Below are 24,287 nucleotides of genomic sequence, written 5' to 3' on the forward strand. Positions count from 1 at the left end.
ATGGTGATTCTACAATTCCCCCTTCCATTAGATTCCCACCCTGTCCGTGTTTCAGATAATTCTTAAGGAACAAGAGAGGGCTCCTTGTAGGGCTGGGTGCGCCTGGATTATCAGAAATAACCCACGGTGTCGGCACAGAGTAGGTGGAGGAGTCTGCCCCTGGATAAGCAGGTGAACGGTCTGCATTAAACAACCTGTCAAATTCGTGGAGTAGAAAACTGCTTATTAAGGTTGGCTGACTAGGTACGTAGGACAGCACACAACACAGAGTCAACTGGCGTTTATTGTATGTACAGCAGTAGTTATTTCTTTAAAAAATCCTCGCGCTTTTTAGTGATGTAATAAATCTGTACATCGTAGGCTTCTTAATTACACCAACTTAATTTTACATACACACACAGAAAAACAACAACAACAAAACAAAACACCACAGAAGTGACCATCACAGTTGTATGCTAGGAAAAAATGTTTTACTCCCCCTGGAATATCAAAGCATAGTACATTGTTGGGAAATACAAAGTTACAGTATTGGAAATACCTCAGATCCCTCCTTCACAGATCCTTCGCACTGTGCCAGCACCTTGCATAGTAGCAGTTTGGATATCCTGAGTGAAATGGTATTATTCACCCCTGACTTCAAGCAATCCTCCCTGTTACGTCATTAATCTTGGACTGTTTGTCACCAAGGCTGTGGCTCAGCAACACGCCGAGGCATTTGCTAACTTAAAACACGTGAATAAATCCACCGAGGTGCTGTGGAGGTCGGAGTAGGAGGTCAGCTGTGCCTGCTCACAGGGGGAATGAATGCCTTTGGAGCTCTGGTATGCTTCCTTCTGTACCAAAAGCGCTTACCTCAAGCTTCAGCTCTACAGGTAAAATGCAGCAATGAGCTAAAACAAAAAATCCAGGTGACTGCCACCTTGTAGAGCTCTTGCCCCTTGTAACACCTTGATTTACCAGAGCTAAAAGAGATATTAAAACAAGAGCAAGGCTCTCTTCCCCCATACATTCAACATTTTATGTAGTCAATTCCACTTTTTCCCTATGATATTTCATATATCAAAAACACCAAAGCATTACTTGAAATACACAGCAGAGAGCTTTCATTTGAAAACCACCTGGGACTAGCGAGGAGCTGCAGTACTAGAAACAACCCTAACATTTCAATTTCACTGATCCTCGAACTGGTATCACAGGCAGGCAACAGCATCGTCTGAGAAAAGCAGGACTGGAAACCAAGCCCTCTTGAGAGCCAGGCAGTAACTATGGGTCTGTATGACCTAGAGCCCCAGCCAAAGAGTCAGCAGGGGAATGAAAATCTAACAGAAAGCATAAGAATAAAGCCCAGAATTTATGCTTGCACAGTTTTATTACCTCTCCATTAAGCCGAACAAATTTGCCAAAGGTATTTTGCTTTTTAAATGAATATATATATATATTTTTTTTCCATTATGACATCCCTTCTTCCTGCAGCCTCAGTTTCAGAAGTGTTGGGAGTGAAATGACTGACATTTTCTCCTGGGGTGAATTGAATGTGAAACACAGTGCCTTAGGGATAAAGGAGCCCCTCCTCTTCAAAGTGACTTTTAAAGTGATCTTTAAGTGAACATTAACAAAGTTACCTAGCTTGTATTCACATGTGAGATATTAAGCAGCTTTATCACTTTAATTTACAAAGAAATTTTTAATTCTTGTACTTCTTGTTCAGTTAAAATTCCCAGAAAAGCCAAGACAAATCTTGGCTAGGTAGGGATGCAGGTCGTCATGTCATAAAAACGAAATGCTTAAATGTTATAAAGCAAAAGCAAATCACAAACACAGACTAAGAAGGTTCAATTATGGACAGAAATATTTATCTTGTTTTTACAATATGACAAAAATCATTTTTTGGAAGAGGTGAGGAACACACGCCAGCCAGATGCAAAGGTCAAATATCAAACCAAATGATGTTTATTTTCCTGAGGAGTGAAGGCAATTAAAAAACAAGATTCCCGTGATTCCCTTTTAACCCCAAATGCCTTGCTTTCCTCATCTTCATAATTAATTCTCTTTCAATATACGTGAGCCGAAATCTTCACACAGTTTGCAGTATATATATATATATATACACACATTGCAGTTCCCACCATTTAAGACACACATTTAGGCAACTACCAAGACTTTTGGAAAGATCAACCCAAAAAAAAAAACCAAAAAACAAAAAACACCAAAAATGCCTCAGGGTGTGTCTGTTCTTTGGGGTAAGATACAAGCAAACCCTTCTGTATTCTGCACATTATTCAGTGTTATTTCCACTTCATCCTACAGTAAATGATAAAGCTTTTGTAAATTAAAATCCCAGTTCAGTAATTTAAACAGACTCCAAGTAGTGTTACATACTCCCTCTACATTCCCAATTCTCCAGCTCTTAGTGTACGGGGTGCTATCCGCAGAGCTGTCTCGCTTTGGTTTCTTCAACTTGGTGGTTAGTCTTCCTCTTTCAGCAAACAAAACCGAACATTTAAAATTTGTGATGGATTTCATCACCCACCCTGCCCCAGCACGCAAAGAGTTCCTAGCAAAGTCGAGGGGAAAAGTGCACGTTTAAGAAACTTAACTTTAGGTTTTCGGATGCTCAGATCGTGGTCTGCTGTAGAATGAATGAATGAATCCTAACTTCTACTTTGTGTTAAAATAACTACAAACAAAAGTGTTCACACACACTCAAGCAGGACAAACCCATATTACTAAACTGGGATTTTTAAGCACATTACAGCTCCAGGACACTCATGTGTAACAAATTATCAAAACACAGAATATTAAAATGCCTTCAAGTGTTTTCATAATAAGCAGCATGCTTAAACATACAGCCATCTGATAGTCCGGACTGTTGTACTACAGTGATTTTACTAGGTTACACATAAATGGTACTTTTAAGCAGTAGACTCAGTTAAAATATTTTGACAATTCATTTCTTCTACTATTTTGCTGGTTAAAAAAAAAAAAAAGTTATTTTTATCTTTGAAAAAGAAAATACCAAGGAACCTAGAGTCCATTGGAAGTTTTGATACGTGTTTCTGTTCTTCAGCGACTTTCTATTTTTGAAGAATGGTTTAAGTTGAAAGCTGAAATATCTGCCAAAGCCTTGGATGAATTTTAAGGGGCAGGAAGGGGAAACCCTGTTGGCAAAGCAGGCACAATCTGTCTTCCATTTGTGTCAGTAGTTTTGATGGAATGGATGTTTTTATTGGAGAAAGAGAACAGGCTTGGTCCTTTGTCCTCAGCAGGAATGTATACAATGGAAAGCTATAGGTATGCATGAAAGGTGGTACCTGTGAAACACTGCCTTTTACCCTCTTAAATAGCTGAAACAAGAACTATGCCTTTACTTTCACCAGTTTTTCCTTTCAACTTAAAGGAGTTAAAGGAGCCAGCTGCAATATTTAATGAGGGGAAAAAAGTCAGAAAGCCAACTGAACGCTCACCCCATAGCAACACTGGTAGATCGAGAAACTGAAAGACCGAGGGAACTGTGATCATTATTTTTTTTTTTTAAGAGTTCTCTTCACAACTGTGTTTTCTAAGATCTCAGTAAGTATTTGGCAAGTAAAACAAGCTGTCTAATGAGAAGTTTATATAGGGTTAAATATGCTCTGTTCGACACTTATTGCTCCTAGCTTTGCATTTGATATGATGGTTTATATCCTTGTCTAACAAGTACTTGGTAGAAGGAATTAGAGCCCCTAAGATAGGTTTTTGCATTAGCAGCACAGCTTCTCACACAGGGAAGAAAAGCTACAGAGGAGAAGACTTAACTGTTTTGCTTGCAAGTAGACTCAAGTAGACTTTTAAAAAAGTTCTGTTTTTTTTTTTTTAGAGTATAACCTATGCACAGAACATTAAACAATATGCTAGTATAAGTGTTTGCATAATTTATTGATTTTATGGCTAATATAAAAGGCATCTCTCCACCTACATGGACTGAGCAGTTATTATAGCAGGCTACAGATATTACAGTAGGCTATCTTAATCAGCATTTTAGGTCTGCTTCTGAAAACTTACCCGTTTCCAAATTACAATACAAACTGGATCTGGGTCTCTCTTTTCCCTTTCAGCCTGACCAGAAACACAAACTGAGACTTGTGTTGCTATTACTCCATGCTGCAGCAAGGAAGCACAGTGGCATCTTCTCTCTTGATAGTGGTTCAGCCATAGAGCAGGCATGGTTTTTCAGTTCTCAGCTCCCCACTAATGTAAACTAGGTGCTCACGTGCAGGTCCTCTCCACCTGCACCATTCCCTGTCCTCCCTCAGTTTGTACAATAACCCACTCAATCCTCCAAAAGCTGTCACGATGCAATTAGCGCTGCCTGTATTCGGAGGAACAACTCGATAACCAGAGAGAAAAACGTTCTGGAAGAATAAACAAAAAAGACAAGCCTTCTGTTTATTCCTTGACCACTGCATTAGCGAACATCATTTTATGCAAGTCATCAGCCTCATTCGTATTCTTTAGTACTGCTCTGTAAACAACTGATGTGCAATATCCCACCAGAGAGCGTCCGCTCTTATACATATGGTTCTGCCGAAGCACCGTTCAGTTTGCTCTTGCTTTTGTTCTTGGAAAGCAGCTTTCTGTTAAGAAGACGTGAAAGCGTGCCTCCCTTCTTGCGTGTCTCCTCCGACAGGGGCTGCTGCAGGTAGACAAGATCGTTGTGTGACTGGCTCATTCCCGGGTCCTTCTGATGGTGTCGCCGACGGAAGAAGAGCTTCGCGCTTTTTTTCAAAATCCCACCTGCAGAAGCAGAGAGCAGAGGCACAGGACACTTTAGACAGAACAGGCTGCTTTCCTCTTGGACCACAGCTTTACCTTTAACTGCACCACTACTAAAAAACAGCCTGGGTCTCAACATCTCCAGTTTGAGCACAACCCTCTTAACAATTCAATGTTAGAAAGCTAAGAGAGTGGTGCATCTAAATCAGCAATATTGATGGCTTGTAACTGATGGGACATAGGAGCACGAGTCCCGCATTGGAACAAGTGATTTTGGATACTGGCAAACATGAGCAGTCGCTGTGCTGTCAGCCAGAGGCGCACATATGTACACTACATGCTACTGAATCCACCTTCCCCCACTCGACCCAGACAAACACCACGAAGAAATTCAGGCTCCATGAAATTATGTATTTCTCTGCTTCTCCTCGTTCCATGCAGGTATCATGCAAACTGAATCACTTAGATTCGAGACAGACTGTGGTAGCTCTACAACTATGCATATCCACACGCTCTTACAGTCAGCAGGTAAGTTCAGGAGAGAAGAGCTCGCACGCATTGCTGGAGGAGCACTACAGAAAGAGTAGTTTTTCCTTCAGTTCTCTCCGAACTGATGCAGTTGAAAAGGAAGGAAAGCTACCGTGCAATCTATCTACAAGCAATCAAGTATTAATCCTCTGATTTCAACTTCTGAAGTCAATCCACGCATCTTGGGCAAGTTGCCTTCCTTACACTTTGTTTCAAGTGTTCTTCTGAAAACTATGATAGTGTTCAAACATACACATGCACAGCGTTTAGTGTGGGTTGCACACTGGGTTCTCAAACGTCAAACAGGCATATGCAACCTTTCTAATGCAATAAAAGTACGGCGTATTTCACAGAAAGAATGAAATAGAGAAAGAAATGCTACTTTCTGTTGTTTCAGCAGTAAAAGGAGCTGAAACAAAAAGATGACCCCGTTATGCACAAAGTGAAGGTGGCATTTTAATCTGAAGTGCAGGACGCGGTTGGTGCCTGAGCTCAGCACCTGGCAGCCAGCCCGCATGCAGCAGACTGGAACAAGCCAGGCTGCACGTATTCTACAAGAGGTCAGCACCATCACCTAGAGTAGCCATCATCAAGCGTTTGCTGTTTGAAAATCCTGCTAGAAATAACAATTCACCTCAAACAGATTAAAAATAATATCACACCTGCTGCCAATAGATTCAGAAATTTGCCCAAATCCCTTCTTGTGGTAAATTAGTCCGGGTTCCTTTATTTTTGTAGTACTCCTCCTCTTGATCCCATGTCAAACCTGCTGTGCAGCCAAGGCAATTGCAGCTATCGTCTCACCAGGGCTTCGTGCTGGCAACACCAGACACCAGCAGTTTTCCTTCTTTGCAAGCCCTGGCTGTTTCTGCAGCCAGCATTGTGCCAAATTCCACCTTCCCTTTCCACATGCATTCCTGATGTGTAAGGCAGCCCGGTGGCAGCTGGCAGGGATGCTACCAGCAGCACTCAGCCAGGTGCCAGCACATCAGCCCAGCATTAACACAGCGATCATTTTGTGCAGAACTGGGCACTGTCGTCGCCCCAGTGGCACAAGCCAATTTGAACGGAGGAGGACCCAGGTAGCAAGCCAACACAGGAGGTTTCTGGCAGTCGGGTGGGTACGTGCATGAGGACAGTCACCTCCCCGGCAAAGCTTCCGCAGCCTGCTCCCCTACCACAACCAGGTTTCCTTACTCCTTCTCAAATCAACCATTAAATCGTGTCACCACGCAGTCTCCATTCTGCTTTTCCTCCCATTGCAAACGGATGCAAAAAGCAATGCTCAGACTAATTCCTGCATGTGACCATGTCCAACAACTAGGATTACATCATTATCAAAGGACTCAAGGCGGGCTGCGTGGCATTTCGCACAGCAGCAGCTGCCGAATAGGCAATTCATGGCAGCCCTGCTCCACGCAGCCAGATGCTTTGTTCAGACCGGAACACTTACAAATGTGTGCTTGGCATTATTACTTTTTATTTTATGGACTAGGCACTCAGCATCCGGGAGGATATTCCAGCACGTTTTGTCTGGCTGAGGCCGAGACTTAGCTCACCAGGCACAACGGGATTGAAGCAGAAGTCGGCTGAAAGCAACTGCAACTCACGGATTTGACTCTCGACTGCTCTCCCATCACCCCCTGACTGATCACTTTGGCAAGGCAGTACCACTTCAAGCTCTTGTCAACAGCATAAAAGAAGCAGTGTTTTACCCCGTGACACTGACAGTTGTTAATATGCCGGGGCTGGGGGAGGTTGCTGAGGCCCTGCTGCTGTGCGGCTTTTGTTTTAGCACTCAGCTGTTCTGCCCAGCAGACTTGGCAGCTGCAGCAGAAGTTGTGCCAATGGGAGGTACAGGACAGAAGAGTTTATCTGTAAACAGATACTTAGTCCTATCCATTCAGACCGATTTTCCATCCTAGGGAACAGAACCAAACAAAGAATGATGCAAAACCTGTGCTGGTGGCCCAGGACAACTTGCTACAGCTGAAAAAGCTGCAGGCAGCACTTCCCTGAGAACAGCACGGCCTCAGCAAAAGCAGGAGCCCCTTGGCATGAAAGCTTGTGTTTTCAGAGGTACTGAGGTCACTGGTACCTGGAAGCTTGCCACATCCCCACTGCCACCCATCAGTCTCCAGCCAGCCTGGCACGTGCTGCCTGAGGGTGGCTCTAGCTGCTGTGGAGGCATGCACCCCAACCGAGGAGATCGGGTACAGGGCAAATCACAAGCTTGGTGATGCTCGTGCTGTTTGCATGCTTACTTCTCGAGTTCGACAGGATCCGCATGCCAACTTTGCCCCTAACACCAGGAGATAAGCAGAGAGAGTCTCAAGAGCACTGTCCAGACTCAGGTCTTCACAGGCTCCTGAGCACAGGCTTGTGGGGCTAGGATCACTTTGGTCGATAACAGAAATTAGATTCAGATTCCCTTCTACATCTACTAGGAAACGAATAGAGATGCTTCTTTCCATTCCTTCCCAACTCCAAAACAGTTTTAATCCAAGTGACTGTAAATAGCTGCTGAGGAACTTGTAGCTCAAGGAGTTTGGCTAGAAAAGAGATCTAGAAAACTGTAAGCAGCAGCTTTTAAAATAAGCATTCTGTGTATGCATATCCAGTATGGGGTCACACATGGTTTGCATGAGCAGATGTTTGACCGATAACCAGATAGGACAGGAATGGGCATGGTGGACAGAGATCGGGAGCACAGAGCACCCCTCCAAGCCTTCCCTGCAGCCCACTCCGCGTGACCCACCTGGACAGCACACCCACCAGGAATTTGTTACGGCAGACTAGTCTGCAAGGGCATCCGAGCACAGGAAGGCCATTTTGGAGGGGGGAAAGAAATGGATGGGGGGAGAAGAAGACAGGTGCCAAACTACATTTTGCTTTGGTTTTTACAATGAGAGTACCATTGTAAAGCTACATTTTCTTTAAAAAGTAAGACAAAAGTAACTTACTGTGTAGGTAATTAATTCTGGCTGGCATAGTGGTCCTCTTAAGTTTATAAAAGGGAATGGGTAAGAAACAGGAAGTCAGAAAGGTAAAGAACAAAAATATGCAAGACTAAAAAAATAGAGAGAAAGACAACGCTAACTTTAAGACATTAATACCATACACAAGGCTTTTTAAAGAAGAAGGCTGTTTTTTGCTGTTGCTGTTCTTGTTTTTTAGAAGGGAAGGTGTTTAACAAAAAACCCCTTGAACTATTCAAACCTAACTCAGGAAAACATTTCTACCTCCTTTCCCTATCTCACTCTATAAAAGTTCTTTGGCTGTGACAAAGCAGAGATTCAAGATTTCCACACAAAGATCTGTGCATAAGGAAAGGGATTTTAGACTGTTTTTAGAGATCTTTTTCAGCTGAGACAACTGTCTCAAATATTAGAGATAACTTGCCCTTTTTTAGCAGTCCCACCCTACACTGTGCAAAGAGAATTTTCAGAAGTCTGATCTCTTTGCAACATACTGCACAGGGAAAAAAAAATGAGACAACAGTTCACAAACAAACTTCCAATCGCGTGTTTTGAATAACACATTAAAGAGGAGTTCAGAGGTTTTTGCAAAATCTCATACAGCTTTGTAAATCTCACCAGGCTCCAAAAAAGACAAATGTTCACTTCATGCTTAGCTGCCTAACCCCACCCCAAACACACCCAAAATTTTCTAATGCCGAACTGATTGTTGCTGTGCCATTCTAAACTATCAGATGAAAAAAAAAATAAAAAAAGTGCTGTGAAAAGACAAGACCTCAATGTCCTAAAGGAGAACTTTGACAAAGAGGCCTTACAGATACACCTTATGTGGGGCACATTACAATAATCTAGTACTATACTGAGGTTTTGTAGAAAGCCATTTCACACTATCTCAGGATAAGGAAAGAAGATAAAATAAAGCAAAAGAGGGATGAATACGGGTGAGAAACTGCCATTTTTGCAACTTGTATGCGCATCCCCTGAGGCTGGTGTGCTGCCTGTTCAAGGCACAGGTGAAAGTCCACTGAAGTCACTCTTCTTTCAGACTTTCTAACAGCCACCTGTGTCTACCACATAGCCACAAGACAGCACAACAGCCTAAGAGGTCATTGGTCAAAGGAAACACAACGAATCCTAAGACATTTCTAAATTGCAGCTATCCAGGCATGTAACTACATGAGCAAAATGATCTGACCCTTTATTTACTTATTAAATTATACTTTATTACAGTTTATAGAAACCTATGTATTAATGAAAACAGAAAAACTTCTGGCTTAGCCACTGGTGCTGACTGAGCACATATTTTAGTGAAGGCAGGGAAGCTTGTGCTCAGAGAAGCAAGGAAGAAAAAAGGAAGACAAGCAACCTACCAGGAAGCAACCACAGGACCTTGCCATTTCACATCAGTAATGGGACTCCTAACACAGCACAAGTCCTTGTTTACAAGAACACATTTCTCACTGAGGAACTGACAATGTGGTCAGTTATCTCCCTCCCAGATACTGAGTCAGGCTTAGTGGTCTGCCTTGCAGCTTGTAAGGGTGAGCCCTTCTAGCTTCCAGATGGAGGAGAACGTCAGAGAGCCTGCCGTACCTCTGGGAGCAGGAGGTCTGCACTCTTTATAGCTGCTAGTAAGACAGCTTCCATCAACATCACAACTGCATGGAGTTACAGAAGAAAAATCAGTACAAGATAACCTACTATATACAGTGTTGCACAACGCTGTCACTTATGTACAAAAAAGCAGTCGTTCACTGAAGGAGAGGTAAGGCTCACATACCTTTAGACTTTTTCATGCTCCCAGTTTCTGAAACACTTAATGAGCTCCCAGATATTTCTTCACAGGTCTGGTCTAAGAGCGTGTTGGAGTTCCACTGCTGACTGCCATTCTCCAAGCCCCAAGCCTTATGGGCACTTTGCTGAGGGTCAGTATCAGGTACTGTTTCTGAAGCACCTAATGACAGCTTTTCATCAGAGGTGACTTTTGCAATAGCCTCCTCTCCAGTAGGTGCTGGATCTGCTTCTTTGCAGGAGCTGTCCATGGCTGCAGCATAGTCCATCATCAGTGCAGCTTCACTGTCCTGAGATAAAGAGGTCTGCCCAGTGAAAGAAAAAAAAATAAATAAAGAGACAACACTGACACAAGATGCTCTGCCAGAGAAAAAAACAAACCAAAACAAACAACAACAAGCATCCCTGCAAAAGTTCTTTTCTTCTCTCTGCTTTACACTTTCATCTGCAGTGCTCAGGCCTATCAGAAAGCCATCGTGAGGCTTCTTTATCTCCACTAAAGGAGAGGAACATATAGTCAAATTCTAGTAAGAATACATATTCAGGTGACCATTTAGGTGACCATATTCACCTAAACATTGCCTTGATAAAGCCAAGTGACTGAAAAAAAAAAAAAGACTTAAGTACATGCCTCACTCCTGTCACTGGCCCCACTGTAAGTAATGGGACACTTTCCTACATGTGCTGCTGTAACAATGTATCAGCTTGCGTAGAAAATAATCTTATTATTTATAATCTTATTATTTAATTATTAAGAACATAGGTATCAATGTATTTCATCTTGTAGAAGGACTTCTTGACAGCTATATCAGATAAATACAAATTCACAAATCCAAAACACAGGCAAGGACTAATCTTTTGTCCTCACCTAAACTGGCTTTCCCAAATTCCTAATCATCCCACTCCTGTCCAAGGACACCATATGTTTTAATCAGGCTGTCAAATTAAGAATGAAAAACCAACCCACTCTGCAGTAAACCCACTTGTATTTGGCTCAGCTTGAAACAAATTAGAAACTTCTTCAATTCAAAATTCTTCAGTAAGAAAAGAACAGACCTAGATCCTGCAGAGACTGCTGAATGGGAGACAACAGAAAGCACATTCATGTAGTACTCAGTGGAGCAAAGACTTTACAGTCTAGAGACTAAGAATTAAACGTGTTGCTTTCTGCTCTACCTTGGACACCCCTGATATGATAATGGTGCTTTTCTTCCTAGGAGACTTCAGCTTCTGCTTTGCAGACTCGCTTAACTGTCGAATGGCTGCTTCTGCAACAGGATCGGTGCCATTCAATACCAACAGTTCTGAAACAAAAGAATTATTTCAGAAAGAAGAAAAAAAAAAAAGGAAGTATCGGAGCAAGATATTGTTCTTAATTTAAAATTCAAAGAAATTAGCAGAAATAGTATAAACACCATGAATAACAAAACATTTTCCAATCCACCACCCAGCTACAGGGTCTCGTCTTTCCATTCTTCTCAGTCTATGTTACCCATTGTTCTGAGAAAAGGTACAAAAGTTGCACTTACAAACCTGTGCCTTGAACACACAGAAGGTTTTAGAAACCTAGGCAAAGCAGCTAATTATTTCAACACGTTACACTGCAGTAACTTTGGGCACAAGCAAATATAAACTAATCAAATTCATCAAGCTTTGAAACAAACAAATCTAATAAAGTTAATGAAGCAAAAAAAAAGCAACCCACAGATTTAATTATTGGAGGTGGGCTCTTTAATAAGAGATTTAAAAACAAAAGGATACAGTCAGGAATAGCATTGATTAAACTGAGTGGTGTCTCTTTGTTATTGTGACATTAAGGCACAAAAAAATGAGGCCTAAATAATAATACCACACTAAGTACCTCAGATACCTCTGAAATTTAACAGTAGGTGTGCACAAGTGGAATGCACACCCACGCACGCCTGCACATTTGATACAAACCCCTGCTTTTCCACCTTCATAACCACTGCAAAGCCCCTTGGAAGAGCTGAGTGCTCAGGACAGCATCAGAAGCACTTACCGACTCTTATTGTTGTCATTATTTAGAACTATGGCAAGGACACAGCGTCTTTTCCATAGAGCTTGTAGCTATTATGGCTTCATGTTTGTAATAAATACTACCTAAGTTATTGCCATACTGAATGCTCCTTTGTATTCCTTTCATTTTCCTTGAGCTTTTGATCTAATGAGTAATTCTTCCTGTTGTGGTGTATTAATATTTCACAGAAATTCCCCTGAACTCCCATAAAAAGAAAAACACTGCCCATTCTCAATGTGCCCTAAGCTGCATTCACAGGTTTTCCAGTAAGTGCTTTTTATCTTTGAGATCAAAATAAGTTATGAGAGAAAACTTGGAAGTCTAAGGCTTCCCAGATTGGCTTAGTAAATACCATCCTGCTTTGTGGTAACATTTGTCTAAAGACAGGGAAAAATTCAAGTGTTATTAACCCATAGTTTGCAGTCCTTCCCAAATTTTTGACTTTTTGCCTGTACATCTCTATCTCTGAACAAGCCTTCTGACTGTTCCAGGTGCAGCCTAGATCGTCTCCAGATTGTCCCATGTGTGCTCAAATATGTACAAAGAAAACTGAACTCCACATCACGTGCCATTTACAGCTATACTGGACCACATCTTTCATCACTGCTGCCTACAGAGCTGAAGAATGAATGGTGACAACACAAAGGCCTGAAAAATATGCTGACGATTCACAGTTGTACCCCGAAAACACAGGGCACAGAGTCAAAATCGAGTTGAATTCAAGGTGAATTTGTAATTAAAGATATCGTCAATGCTACCTGATGCTCTGAAGAACCTAATGGCTCTTCAACTACACGCCAGATGACTTAGGAAAGTGAACAAACTGGCACAGCAAGATTATGTATTTGCATTAGCACCAAACAAAACAACAGTGGCAGAGTTTGGAAGAGAATTCAGTGTTCCTGCTGTTCCGGTCTGCTTTACATCAAGCCAGCCTGAAGCCTTCTATTCAGAGAGGGGAATTCAGAATGGCCTTAGAGTTAAGTTTTGGACGTTTTTCATTTTGTGCAGTATCCCTCATGCCTTTATAAAGGAGGAGCCTTTCATTCAGAAGTAAGAGAAAAGCCAGCCTGGCTTTTTTTTTTTTTTTTTTTTTTTTTGCAGTCATCTCCCCTCTCCAAACCACAGCTCATTGTTATTTTTTCAAAATTAGTAATTTAAATCTCCAATTAAAAACAGGCTTCTATTGCAAGACTGCTATATCCCTAACCACAGCACTTGCTAACATAAACAACTCAGTGCCTGTTGAAAGGCAGTAGCCATGTGGGTTTGTTGTTATTTTAACAGGATTACATTAATCCCATGTGCAGCCTAGAGAGACGTGCTCTGATTATAAGCCTCGAAAGTTTCTATTACCTGTATCTGAAGATGATAAAGTTTTGCTGACTGTAGCACCATGAGAATGGGTAGCTTGAACAGAGAAATCCTTTTCAATCATCTTGACCTTAACTGGAGTTTTCACAGGAGAATCTGAAGACCAAATTTCTTGGTTATTTAAACTATTTGAGACACTTACTATGAAAATAATAAGAGTAAATTATACCAATTTAAAAGCTTGTTCAAAACATAAGTGTTTGAGAAAGCAGTCTCAATGCATGCTCTCTATGTTAGTGTGACCCCCTAAAGACCTGTGAAGTATAGGAATTTATTTTAAGCATTTTCTGTAATATACTAGACAATATACATTTAAGCAAAAGATCTGCTTTGAGAACTGAAGAGACTGCAGCTCTTTGTGAGACTTCAAACAAAGACTGTTTAGAGATTTTATTTTCATATATATCCCAAGAAGAATTGAGTCTGCTCCTCAAAAGTATTCTGAAAAAAGTTTGTCAGAGAATGACACACCAATCCTCACCACAGATTATAATACACACCGAGGTTAGAAGGCACAGCAACAAGACTGTCACTAGCAAGCACTCAGAGACTGACACTTTTGTCACATGGGAAAAACACCCACAAAGTTCTTCTACATTATTACTCCAGCATAAAGCTTTAAAGCGTGTACTAAAAGGAGCACCAACCTCTCCTCTTGTAAGAACAAGGCTTCATGAAAATGAAAAACCTGATTTTGAAGAATACAAAAAATGCCCCCCACCACCAACACATCAGAGAAATCTGGACACCAGCACCTTCCCTTTCAACCCACTCTCTCCTTGCACCGAATTCTCCTGCTCCCAACCGACAGTCCTAATGGCAAACATAAAAATAATTGGACTTCCTCACCTGTGCTCAGAGGAGATGATCTCCCTTCTAGTCGAGGTTTGGTTTTCACAGCAGTTACAGTAGTGACCACAGTCCCACAGGGCATCACAGTTCGATCCTTTTCTATCTTAGTGCTCGACACTGGAGAAGAAACTTGCCAGGTCTTTAGCTCATTAGGTTCTATAAAGAAGAACTAGGAAGAGAAAAGATATTTCACCTTAGTGGTGCAGATAAGCAAGAAGGACATTAACATTCCTAGCTAGTGCTCCTTTAACATTTCTAAGAACATTCAATAGCCAGCTATTACTTTTGATATGCACACATACAGTGTGACGTGTTGCCATAGAATATGAATGTGCTACTCGAATTGGGCCACACATTGCACTGCACTGTGAAGGACAGTCCACAGCACAAGATGAGCATTTACAAGGCCCTCCAGAAGTCAAAGATCCACCCTAAAAATATCCCCGGGCCATACCTCTGCACTAATGGATCCCAGCCGAGGCCCCAGCTCTGGACTGCTCTCACCGGCCGTGCTGTTCAGTGCAAAGCTTTGTTGGCCAGAAGGTTGCTTCCTGAACAAATCTAGAGGTACAGTTGCCTTTGAGGACAAAGAACCTAGAAGAAATAAATTTTAAAAAAATAATAATAAATCAGCACTCATCTGAGCTGTCAGTATATTTAAGGATGAGGAGACAGGAAAGGAGGAAGAGCAGCAGCTAATTACAAGAACTGTTTCTACACCACGGGACAGTGAGTGCCTTGTTCAGAGCTTTCTTTGCATTTTTCAACTGTTCCCCAGTCTGGCCTAATACTGAGCAACAAAGAATGGATACATGAAACATGACCTGCTTGCCACTATTTCTGGCCATTTCCCCCCCTGTATAAGCAGAATGCTTAGAGGAAAAAAAAAAAAACAGTTAGAAATAGTAATATTACGTTCTTGAACAATCTCCTTAATGGGTTACTTCCATCTTTCTTTTCAGAGAACACCTCCTTGGGTTCCTAGTAAACTGGTGTATCATCAAGAATATTGTTTCTTAATTTGATCTTCAGTGTCGGTTCTCTTATTCCTCCCCTTTGTTAGCTACATTAGACTGGAGCAAACCATTAGCAAAATTACTGCATGATTTCAGGGATGAAATCCTAGTTTTATGCAAAATCCAAGGGCACAGAGATCTACATTATACTCCCATTACCCACTCTCATGATTCTACTCTGAGTTTTCCATTCAGATTTTTGGGAGAAGAACAGCTAAGGCAGTGGTGGAGCCAGGGGAGAAGAAAGACAACTGTCATTGTAATCAACTGGGACTTTTTTGTTTTAAAACCAGGTTGATATTTACACTCTCAGAAGGATGTGGTATACTACTGGTATTGTTTGAAAGACCCATTACAAAAGATGCTTGACGACTAGACTTTATATAAGAAACAATATGCATTTGCTGATTATATAGATCTCCCCTCTCTCTCTCAAACAGAAAAACAGCATCCACATCAGAGGTTTTTTTAAAATCATTTGCTTACATTTGACTTCCCATCCTTCAAATAATCCTTCAACAAATAGTCATTTGTTGCCTGTTTGTTTTATATCTGAAACACGGTGTAAGAAGGAAAAAGCAAATGGATTCAAGAGGTGAAATACAGTTGCTACTTCTAGTTAAAGCAGAAGTGTATCAGCAAAAGGACAAGCAGTACCTATGAGAAGAATTTATGAACTTGTGGCATCACTTCAATAAAGCTCAGGTAAGCAACGTATTTTTGGAGCAACTTTACAAAGCTCATGCAAACAGCTCAACATGCTCCCTGGTCTCAAAACCTACCCATCCCTTACCCTCAGCACTTGGAAGGGAATACTTCTCTGAATAAACACTGTGCAATAGTTTGGTGGTGAGTTTTTCTCTGCCACTGAAAACTAATTGTAAACTGTAACAATAGAATCAAAAATATTTCATTCCATAAGTTTTATATTTAATCCAATGCAACCAGAATTAGTGCATTTTATACTTGGTACTGGCTGGGCAGTCTTTTGGGCTTGAAAAGGAAGGAGTTAGGATGAACAATTACCCTTCAGTCAGAGAAAGAAGGGGAAAGATTAACTTGAAACAAAAAATACTTACAGAGAAACTGTTAAAACTTTAGAAGGGTAAATAATTAGGATTACCAACAGCTATTGACAGCCTAGAAACAAAGGCTGATTCAAGATTCATTTGCAACCTTAAATCTGTCCTGAGGAGGACAGATACTTTTTAACAGTTTATTTCTCTTCTGTCCAGGCTTACTGGTGGAAGTAAGAAAGTCCCTAGACAGCGGCTGACCCAGGTGGACCCAAGAACTCTGCAGTTTTCTGTGGATTTCGACTCTAGGACCTACATTTGAGGACAGGCTTACTGAGTTTTAAAACATAAACTTAGCTTAAACATCTTCCTCAACATGTCTGTTTTGTATAAACTTGGCTAGCTCTTTTCAGCTGATCTCCCTTTTGCTGTTGTTTTCTCCTCCAGGGCTCTCTACATTACAGAAAGTACAGCTGACGGGACAGTCAGGACGAGTCAGCATAAGACACCTGAACTTCTACACAGGTTCACAAATCAGTTTCTTATATTGGCTATACAGCCAGGTGGAACTAAAGGAGGATTCATGTCAACATTTAGCAATGCTCATGAGGTGATCATGCAAAACGCCTCAGTTTTAATACTTACTATCCAACTTTCCATCTTCTACTATTTGCAGTTGCAATGTTTTTGATTTGGCACTTAGTTCACTGCAAAATAAATGAAACTATGTTAGTTTTTTGTATGCAAAACATTCTCCTTCCCATGTAGATATTCCCTGTCTCTTTCTGGTCCCCAGCTCCTTGCCTTGCACCAAGCACAGCCCCACACGGCCAACCCACCCGGGTGCCGGGCAGGCAGTGTGCGTGGCTTCTTTTTGACCTCAGTAAGAATGACTAAAGGAATCTCAGCCAGAAAAACAGGGTTTGGTTCCCTCCAGCATGGTTCAGAAGTTCAACTGCCTAAACTGTCAGAGGCTTTTCTTCTCCCCAGCACTGCCTTTCAGGCTGATAGTCCCTAGTCCAACTGCTATGCAGCAGCACTAAGAAAGCCATTTTTTTTTCCTGGCAGGTTCAGAAGTGAGCATTGCTGAAATTTTTAAGTTAAGATGCTGGAATAGGTCCAATCAACTGCCTATTCAAAGCTGTGCATTATCTTGTCAAAGCAGGAAAGCGTCCTGCAAAGCAAGAGAGAAGCGAGGAAATAGTCAACAGGCTCAAGTGAGAAAAGTCAGTATGACTTTTCCAAAATAAGACTGAAGGATGTTGCAAGATAAGAAGAAATAGTTTCTCTGTGACAGAACTAATGTGTACTATTAGCAGAACTACTGGCATTTGTAGAACTCTGTAAGATGTACCAGACAAGAGATTTAAAAAAACAACAACAACAAAAACTTCCCTCCAGTGAAACAGTGAACTGGGTAGCTACTGAGGAGTCTTGTAGTAAAACTTGATTTTACGCCCATTTTGGCAAGTGTTCTGCCAAAAACCTCGAGGGAACACATGCATGTATTTTATTTTTCCATGTCTCCACTTCAGGCTGGCGTGATCTTGGTTGCAGATACTCCAGCTCCATCAGATGCTCCAGGACATAACCTACGCAGCAGGCTTTAACCTTCTCCCTGCCTCTACCATCCCCTCCTGCACCTCCAAAACCTGAGAAAAAGCACCTTGAGGCTACCTGTTGCTGCTCTTCTCACAAAGCTAAATCAAGGCCTGACATGGTGGTCAGGACACTGGTCTTCAAGCTGGTGGGTATTTTTGTTTCTGAATTAAAAAAGTCAGGGGGGAATGAATGTGAAAGAAAGTATACACTCAAATCCTGATCACTTATCTTTAAAAGTCCCCAAGCTTACCTCATGCCCTTCCAAAAAATAGCAAACATCGTGGAAAACCCAGCATTATCCCTAGCATCAAGGCCAAATTCCAGTCAACTTAATCACATCCTGCCTGCCCTCCCTCTGCACTTTCAGTTGGAAAGGTCATTATTCTTATAAACTTCCTGTCTGAAAGCGCTGGGCGTGTGTCTGTTCGACAACACTGAGCACATGCTGCTCCACCAACAGATGGCTGACGTGATTCACAAACCTAGGGAGTGAAGCACTTTGAGATACGCCAGAAAAGAAAGCTGCTAACGAAGTGCATTGTTTCTCCTACTGTGGAGAAGAAGCTGCATCACACTAATCCTTAAGCTGCGATGGGAACAATGCAGCCTGCTCTGGCTTCCCACAAAAGCTGTAGATCCTCGTAACTGAAATCAGGCTCTGTAAGACATGAAGTCATCGAATTGTAGGAAGAGAGCTTCCTAGCTGGTTCTCCGCTTGCCAGCAGGAGGAGACACGAGGCATATTTCTCCACCAAGCCACACAGAAAGATGGGACTTCTCAGTGTTGTTCTGCAACATCCATTTGAATTTGCTGACCTCAGTGACTTCTTATCATCTCACCTTCTGCACGCATTCAGAGGAGTCAAGTGTTCTCAAAGTCCTGCACAGCTTCTGACAACCAGTCCCAGTGCCTTCCTTTATTTCAAGCAACCCGTATTGCTTTTCCCCTCGACACTCCTGCTTTTGCAGAGCACGCTCCCATAAAGTAGGTAGGCACGGCCCAGTAAAACTGCAATGGGGAGGCAGGAAAAGATCTGCGCACTTATGTCCCCTGGAAGTTGAGGAGAAACACACAGAAGTGCACAGCACTCCTCAAGGAAGGCAGCACTCAGCACTGACAGGCACAGGGCTGAATGCTCACTCAGACCTTTGCAAGGTGAGGTTCTGCTTCACAAGAGAAAGAATGAGTATGGTGAATGCCACGCTGTGACTAGATAGTGATGAAAAACATCAAAGAAAAACAGGTGGACTTGTTCTTGATGATCACCAGCAGTGTGTGCTTGCAGCCCAGAAGGCCAGCTGCATCCTGAACTGCATCAGCAGAGGGGTGGCCAGCGGGTGGAGGGAGGGGATTGTGCCCCTCTGCTCTGCCCTTGTGAGGCCCCACTCGGAGTGCTGCGTCCAGGTCTGGGGCCCCCAGCACCAGAAGGATGTGGGGCTGGTAGAGCAGGTCCAGAGGAGGGCCACAAAGATGCTCAGAGGGCTGGAGCACCTCTCCTGTGAAGAAAGGCTGAGAGAGCTGGGGATGTTCAGCTTCAGGAAGGGAAGACTGGGGAGACCTCAATGCAGCCTCTCAATACTTAGAGAGCGCTTATAAAAAAGATGGAGAGCAACTTTTTGCTCAATCAGATAGACAGGACAAGGGTGAACGGTTTTAAACTAAAAGAGGGGAAACTTAAATTAGAGGTTAGGAGGAAATTCTTCATTCAGAGGGCAGTGAGGCACTGGCACGGGTTGCCGAGAGAGGTTGTGGATGCCCCATCCCTGGAGATGTTCAAGGCCAGACTGGATGAGGCCCTGGACAACCTTATCTAGTGGGTGGCATCCCTGCCCATGGTTTGGAACTAGATAGTCTTTAAGGTTCCCTTTCAACCCAAGTTTATGTCTATGATCTTAAAGGTCTTTTCCACCCTAGATGATTCTATGAATGGAAGAACTGAAGTGGGAAAGGAAAGCTACATAGAGAACCATGGATAGTCTACCACATACCAAGTGCCTCTCACGTTAATAATCCAGTAGAAGGAAAAAAAAAAAAAAAAAAAAAGCAGCACCTGTAGTATGTTGCATGGCAGCATCACTACCCCATTTCCCTGGAAAGCTGCTTCTGCCTGTGTGCTTGTCTAAAGCCACTAGAGAAACACATCTATAACTCATCACCGTATCTGTGGCTCCCCACTCCTCTCCTCAAACAACACAGAAGCAACCAGATATTTTCTGCTCTGCCACCAGAAAGTGGAAATTAAAACAGTTTCAGAACTGCTCACTTTTGACCCTATTTACAGAAGCTGCATAAATCACACAATACTGTGCAGGCTGCCCCAAATTCCCATTTATGTTCTACATAAAAAAAACAACAACCTAGTTAGTTACTATCTAGTTTTACACTCTGCTTTGTATAATAGCCATAATTCTTTTAGACAGTCAACCTGTCTGCACATTTACATGTCCCAGTTGGGGGAGAGGGAAGGGAGAGACATCAGATTTCCTCAGATGCAGTTTTCAAGGTAAAGTGACTTAAAAACCTTGCTAACATTTTTTTTTTTTTGACACTGAATTGGAGTACAGGGTGATCTGTTTTGCCTGTTATTGCTGTCATTAACTACAGCCAGATATCTGCCAGGGAGATCTAGAGACCTATTTGATCTCATATCCACGCAGAGGGTAATTAGATATCCAGCAGTCCCTACCAGCTCCAGATTTTTCCGAGGCCACCTGACAGGACATATTTCAAAACATTGTTCTTCCCTTGAAACTTCACATAGTGCCAGTAAAAAACAAAACAAAACAAAACAAAAAACTATGAAATGTTCTCTGTAGGTAAGTTACTTACAAGACAAACTCTTCCTTCCAAAAGGGATTTGCAGCATTTTTGGCTACAGAGCTGGAAAACTTCTGCATAGGGTCATTCAACTGAACTATACACACAAGGTTTGTGCTGCCTGTAAGGGGGGGAAAAAAAAGTTATTAATACTCCATCACCAGGAGATATACTTACTCAAAAGAAAGTGAAGAATTCCCTTCCTTACATATTGAACTTTTGAACAGACCATTTGGAAACACTTTCTTACCCACTCACGGAATAAATTTCTCCCCTCGGTTTGTAAACCATGTGCAATAATGGCACTGGTTGAGACCGGGTCATCGTTGTCCAACACGCTCTTCTATACAGTGTGAAACATGGTGACCCATTTTAAATTCTGTCATGAAGCAAGGAAGTGCAGGCACAGAAAGATAAAAAGAAAGGATGTGGATGCAGAGTGAATAACAAGGAGGTGGTGGTGTGGGTGGGGAAGTAAAGTTGCTTTGAGCTGCTCTACAAAAACAGACCAAAGTTCCTAGTGGCCAGAGTCACACGGTTTCTTTGGACACCAAATAAACTTTCTTCTGCTAGCAAGGGAACAATCACAGTCATGTTAATTAATGATGGCTTTATGAATTGCAGTTTCTAACAAGTTCATGGCATTTCAGAGTACTGGTGCAGAGTTACTACACCTTGATCTTGGAATTCACTCCAGTGACTAACTGGTGTACCAGAGTAGTTTTTTTTCTATTTGCTAATCCAAGTGCAAATAATTTGCTCAACATGTCACTCTTAAAACAACTTCTTCTGTTTGGCTTCCACAGCCTTAGAAATCATTTCAGTCTTGGGGTTCCCCTATAGCAAGGGCAGCAGCGAAAAGCTCAGTAATGACTTTGTGCAAAGCAAACAGAAGATATGCTGCCTCCAGCCCTCTGGAAGAACCCAGGTTTACATTCATCACCACCAGCTCTCAGTTGTCCACTGGTGGTGTGGCTGGGCTGTGGAGAAGCCCCGTCTCAAGCAGAGAAGCAGCTTGGGCCTGACAAGGTTATCAGAGGAGACAAAGCACTACGTACACGCAGCTTATTTGGGATCCAAGCTAACCCCGGAGTAAGTAGTTTAGCTGCTTTCCCAGCACGCTGAGCCTGAGTTAATGAACCCAGGGCAGTTTTGTGTTATAGCAGCCATATGTCCCTGCTGCCTGCTCATGCTGCCAGCAGAGCTGAGCAGCCTGGTGCAGAAAAGTGCAAACAGCTCTGCACTGGAGCCACCCAGGGACTGACACTGCAGCGGGGTATTTTAACAGCTCCGCCCCGTGCTCTCTGCTGTTCACAGCTAATGATTTTTTTTTTCCTTAACAGGAGAAGTCCCTTTTACCCTTGATGATGCACTGTGGGCCATAAAGCACCAATCTAGGACAGCGTTTGATTACGTGCACAAATTAAGGAGACAAAACCAAATGCAGCCCATAAGCAGAGGCCAGTTCTGTTGCTGGTTACTCACCGGCTGAACTCACACATCCATAGGAAAGCCACAAGCTCCTATAAACCTTGCTGGCAACCCATGTTTGAGCTTAATGGTCAGGATGGACAAACCCTCCTCTCCCCTCCCCAACCCAGTATGTATCTGCGGTGGTGAGCCTGCAATAGTGCATGCTCCTAGGGAGTCTCAGAGTTGCAACAGGATGGTTAATTATTGTTCCAAGACAAGGCCAGGAAGAGGGAAGGGAACAATAACCAAATGGCAGCAAGCTATGTCCAGAAGCCAGCATCTACCCAGCTGTGCAGTATTTTCACTGGATTTAAAGTGACCAGCTAAACCCCACTGTGAAACTTTATTTCTCAGCTCCAAAGCATCTGAGCTCCAAGAGTTGCTAGGGAACCACCAAGATTTCCTCCATCTCCTCTTAGAAGAGCAAGCGGTGATTTTTGGTTCTCAGTATCTAGTTTCCTAAAGAAGAGTGCATTAATTGTCCCCTCTTCCTCTCCTTTTCATGGAGGGTTCAGCGAGCCTTCCCACAGCAATGAATCCTTTGCAGCATGTGCTCTGTGCTAATAAAGGCATCTCATCTCATGACTTTTTAACAGCAGCCAAAATGATCAGCTCTACGAAAATGCTTAGCTTGCATTACAAAACTGTAGAGTAACAATGAATTCTGAATGAGTTTTCCTGCTGCACTCTACAGTTTCCAGCACAGCTTTATTTATAGAGGACATTTCACTGCAAAGAGTTCCAGAACCGCTATATATATACATATATATTTAAAAAAACAGCCTGCAGAAAGTTTTAGAGGAGTCGCTTCCAACCAGGATGAGCAAAGCAGCATTATGCAACAGTCTGGGGCAGAAACTTGCTACATCTAACTGAAAAAAGGAGTAAAGCAAGCAGGATATATTTATCCAAAATTAGTACCTTTCCCAATTTAGCAGCCACAAGCTTCCATTAAAAAGATTGTTACGGAATTGTTAGCGACCATAAATCATAGGGCCTCATGTCTGCATTTCCTCTGACAAAATCCCAAATATGCTCACTCATGCCTCAAGCAGTGATGCAAGCATGCTTGCACTTGAAGTAGTTTGAATACTTGTTAGACAGGCTCAGTGTTTTTTTCTTAAACCAACAGTGCAACTTCACTAGGCAGTGATCTTTTGGTTTCATTCTCCATCTGCAAGAGGTACCCCCCTCCCCTCCCCACAGAAGTACCGTATTGGAAAAAAACAAAACAAAACAAAAAAAAACACCACCACCACGAAAAAAAAACCCTCTCCTTTGCAGAAAGTTTGCATAAAAGAGGAGAGTTTTACATAAATCAGTAAATTGCTCAGAAGTAAAGAAAAGCAGATGTAAAAACAAGGTCATATTGAACTAACCCAATGCCACTGCTAAGAATTAATGAAGAGTTGGGTCTGAGCCCTCCCCCACTACCTTGTACACACCCTAAGTGTGTTTATTTAGAAATAAAAAGTAACTCCCAAAAATAAACAACCAGCTCTACAAATATGTTCATTTTAATTTGTTTTCAAACATGATGAATTTGTCTCCATGAAGATTAAGGTGTCTAAATAATCAGCCAGTCTAAAACACAGTTTTGTACAAGCATGACTAAGCCCGTTTCTCAGAGCACAGCAATTTCTTACGTCTTGTTTTGAGCAAAGCTTGTAAACTAGAACTTTCCAATGATTTCAGCCAGAAGAAAACAAACACAGAAATAAACAAAACAAACACCCTACTTAAAAATGCGCAACATCCTCTGGGCTACGTTACCTGCAGCACTGTGATCAGCTAGGTTTACTGCAATGTTCTTTACCAGCAGTTTCAGTTCGTGAGCCCTTGGAGGTTTAGGCGGACTAGTGCCCTGAGGGAGAACACTCGTGTTCTGTACATTCTGTGAAAAGCAAGCAAAAGAAGAGGGATTGTGCATATGCAAACGCGTTCAGCTTCTGTCACATTAATATAGGGAATTAGACGTGATGTGGTGTAACATCTACAAGTAGCCACATGGGAGTTATAATCACAAAGCCTCCACTGCCAAAGGCTATG

At 42.2% G+C, this 24,287-nt stretch overlaps 1 protein-coding gene across 1 annotated transcript in view; it reads right to left on the reverse strand.

Annotated features, from left to right (window-relative positions):
- Positions 1-265: 265 nt before the first annotated feature.
- Positions 266-24,287, reverse strand: part of C2CD2 (C2 calcium dependent domain containing 2) — a 39,700-nt gene continuing 15,678 nt past the window's right edge. The window contains exons 7-15 of the mRNA XM_032207493.1: positions 24,012-24,132; positions 20,778-20,886; positions 16,991-17,052; positions 14,768-14,907; positions 14,311-14,482; positions 13,444-13,557; positions 11,226-11,353; positions 10,039-10,354; positions 266-4,773 (exon numbers count right to left, since the gene is read on the reverse strand). Of these exons, the coding sequence (XP_032063384.1) occupies positions 4,547-4,773; positions 10,039-10,354; positions 11,226-11,353; positions 13,444-13,557; positions 14,311-14,482; positions 14,768-14,907; positions 16,991-17,052; positions 20,778-20,886; positions 24,012-24,132 (1,389 nt within the window). The 3' untranslated portion in view covers positions 266-4,546. The remainder of the gene's footprint in view (positions 4,774-10,038; positions 10,355-11,225; positions 11,354-13,443; positions 13,558-14,310; positions 14,483-14,767; positions 14,908-16,990; positions 17,053-20,777; positions 20,887-24,011; positions 24,133-24,287) is intronic.

The sequence above is a fragment of the Aythya fuligula genome, chromosome 1, assembly GCF_009819795.1.
Source record: "Aythya fuligula isolate bAytFul2 chromosome 1, bAytFul2.pri, whole genome shotgun sequence".
NCBI classification, from domain to species: Eukaryota; Metazoa; Chordata; class Aves; order Anseriformes; family Anatidae; genus Aythya; species Aythya fuligula.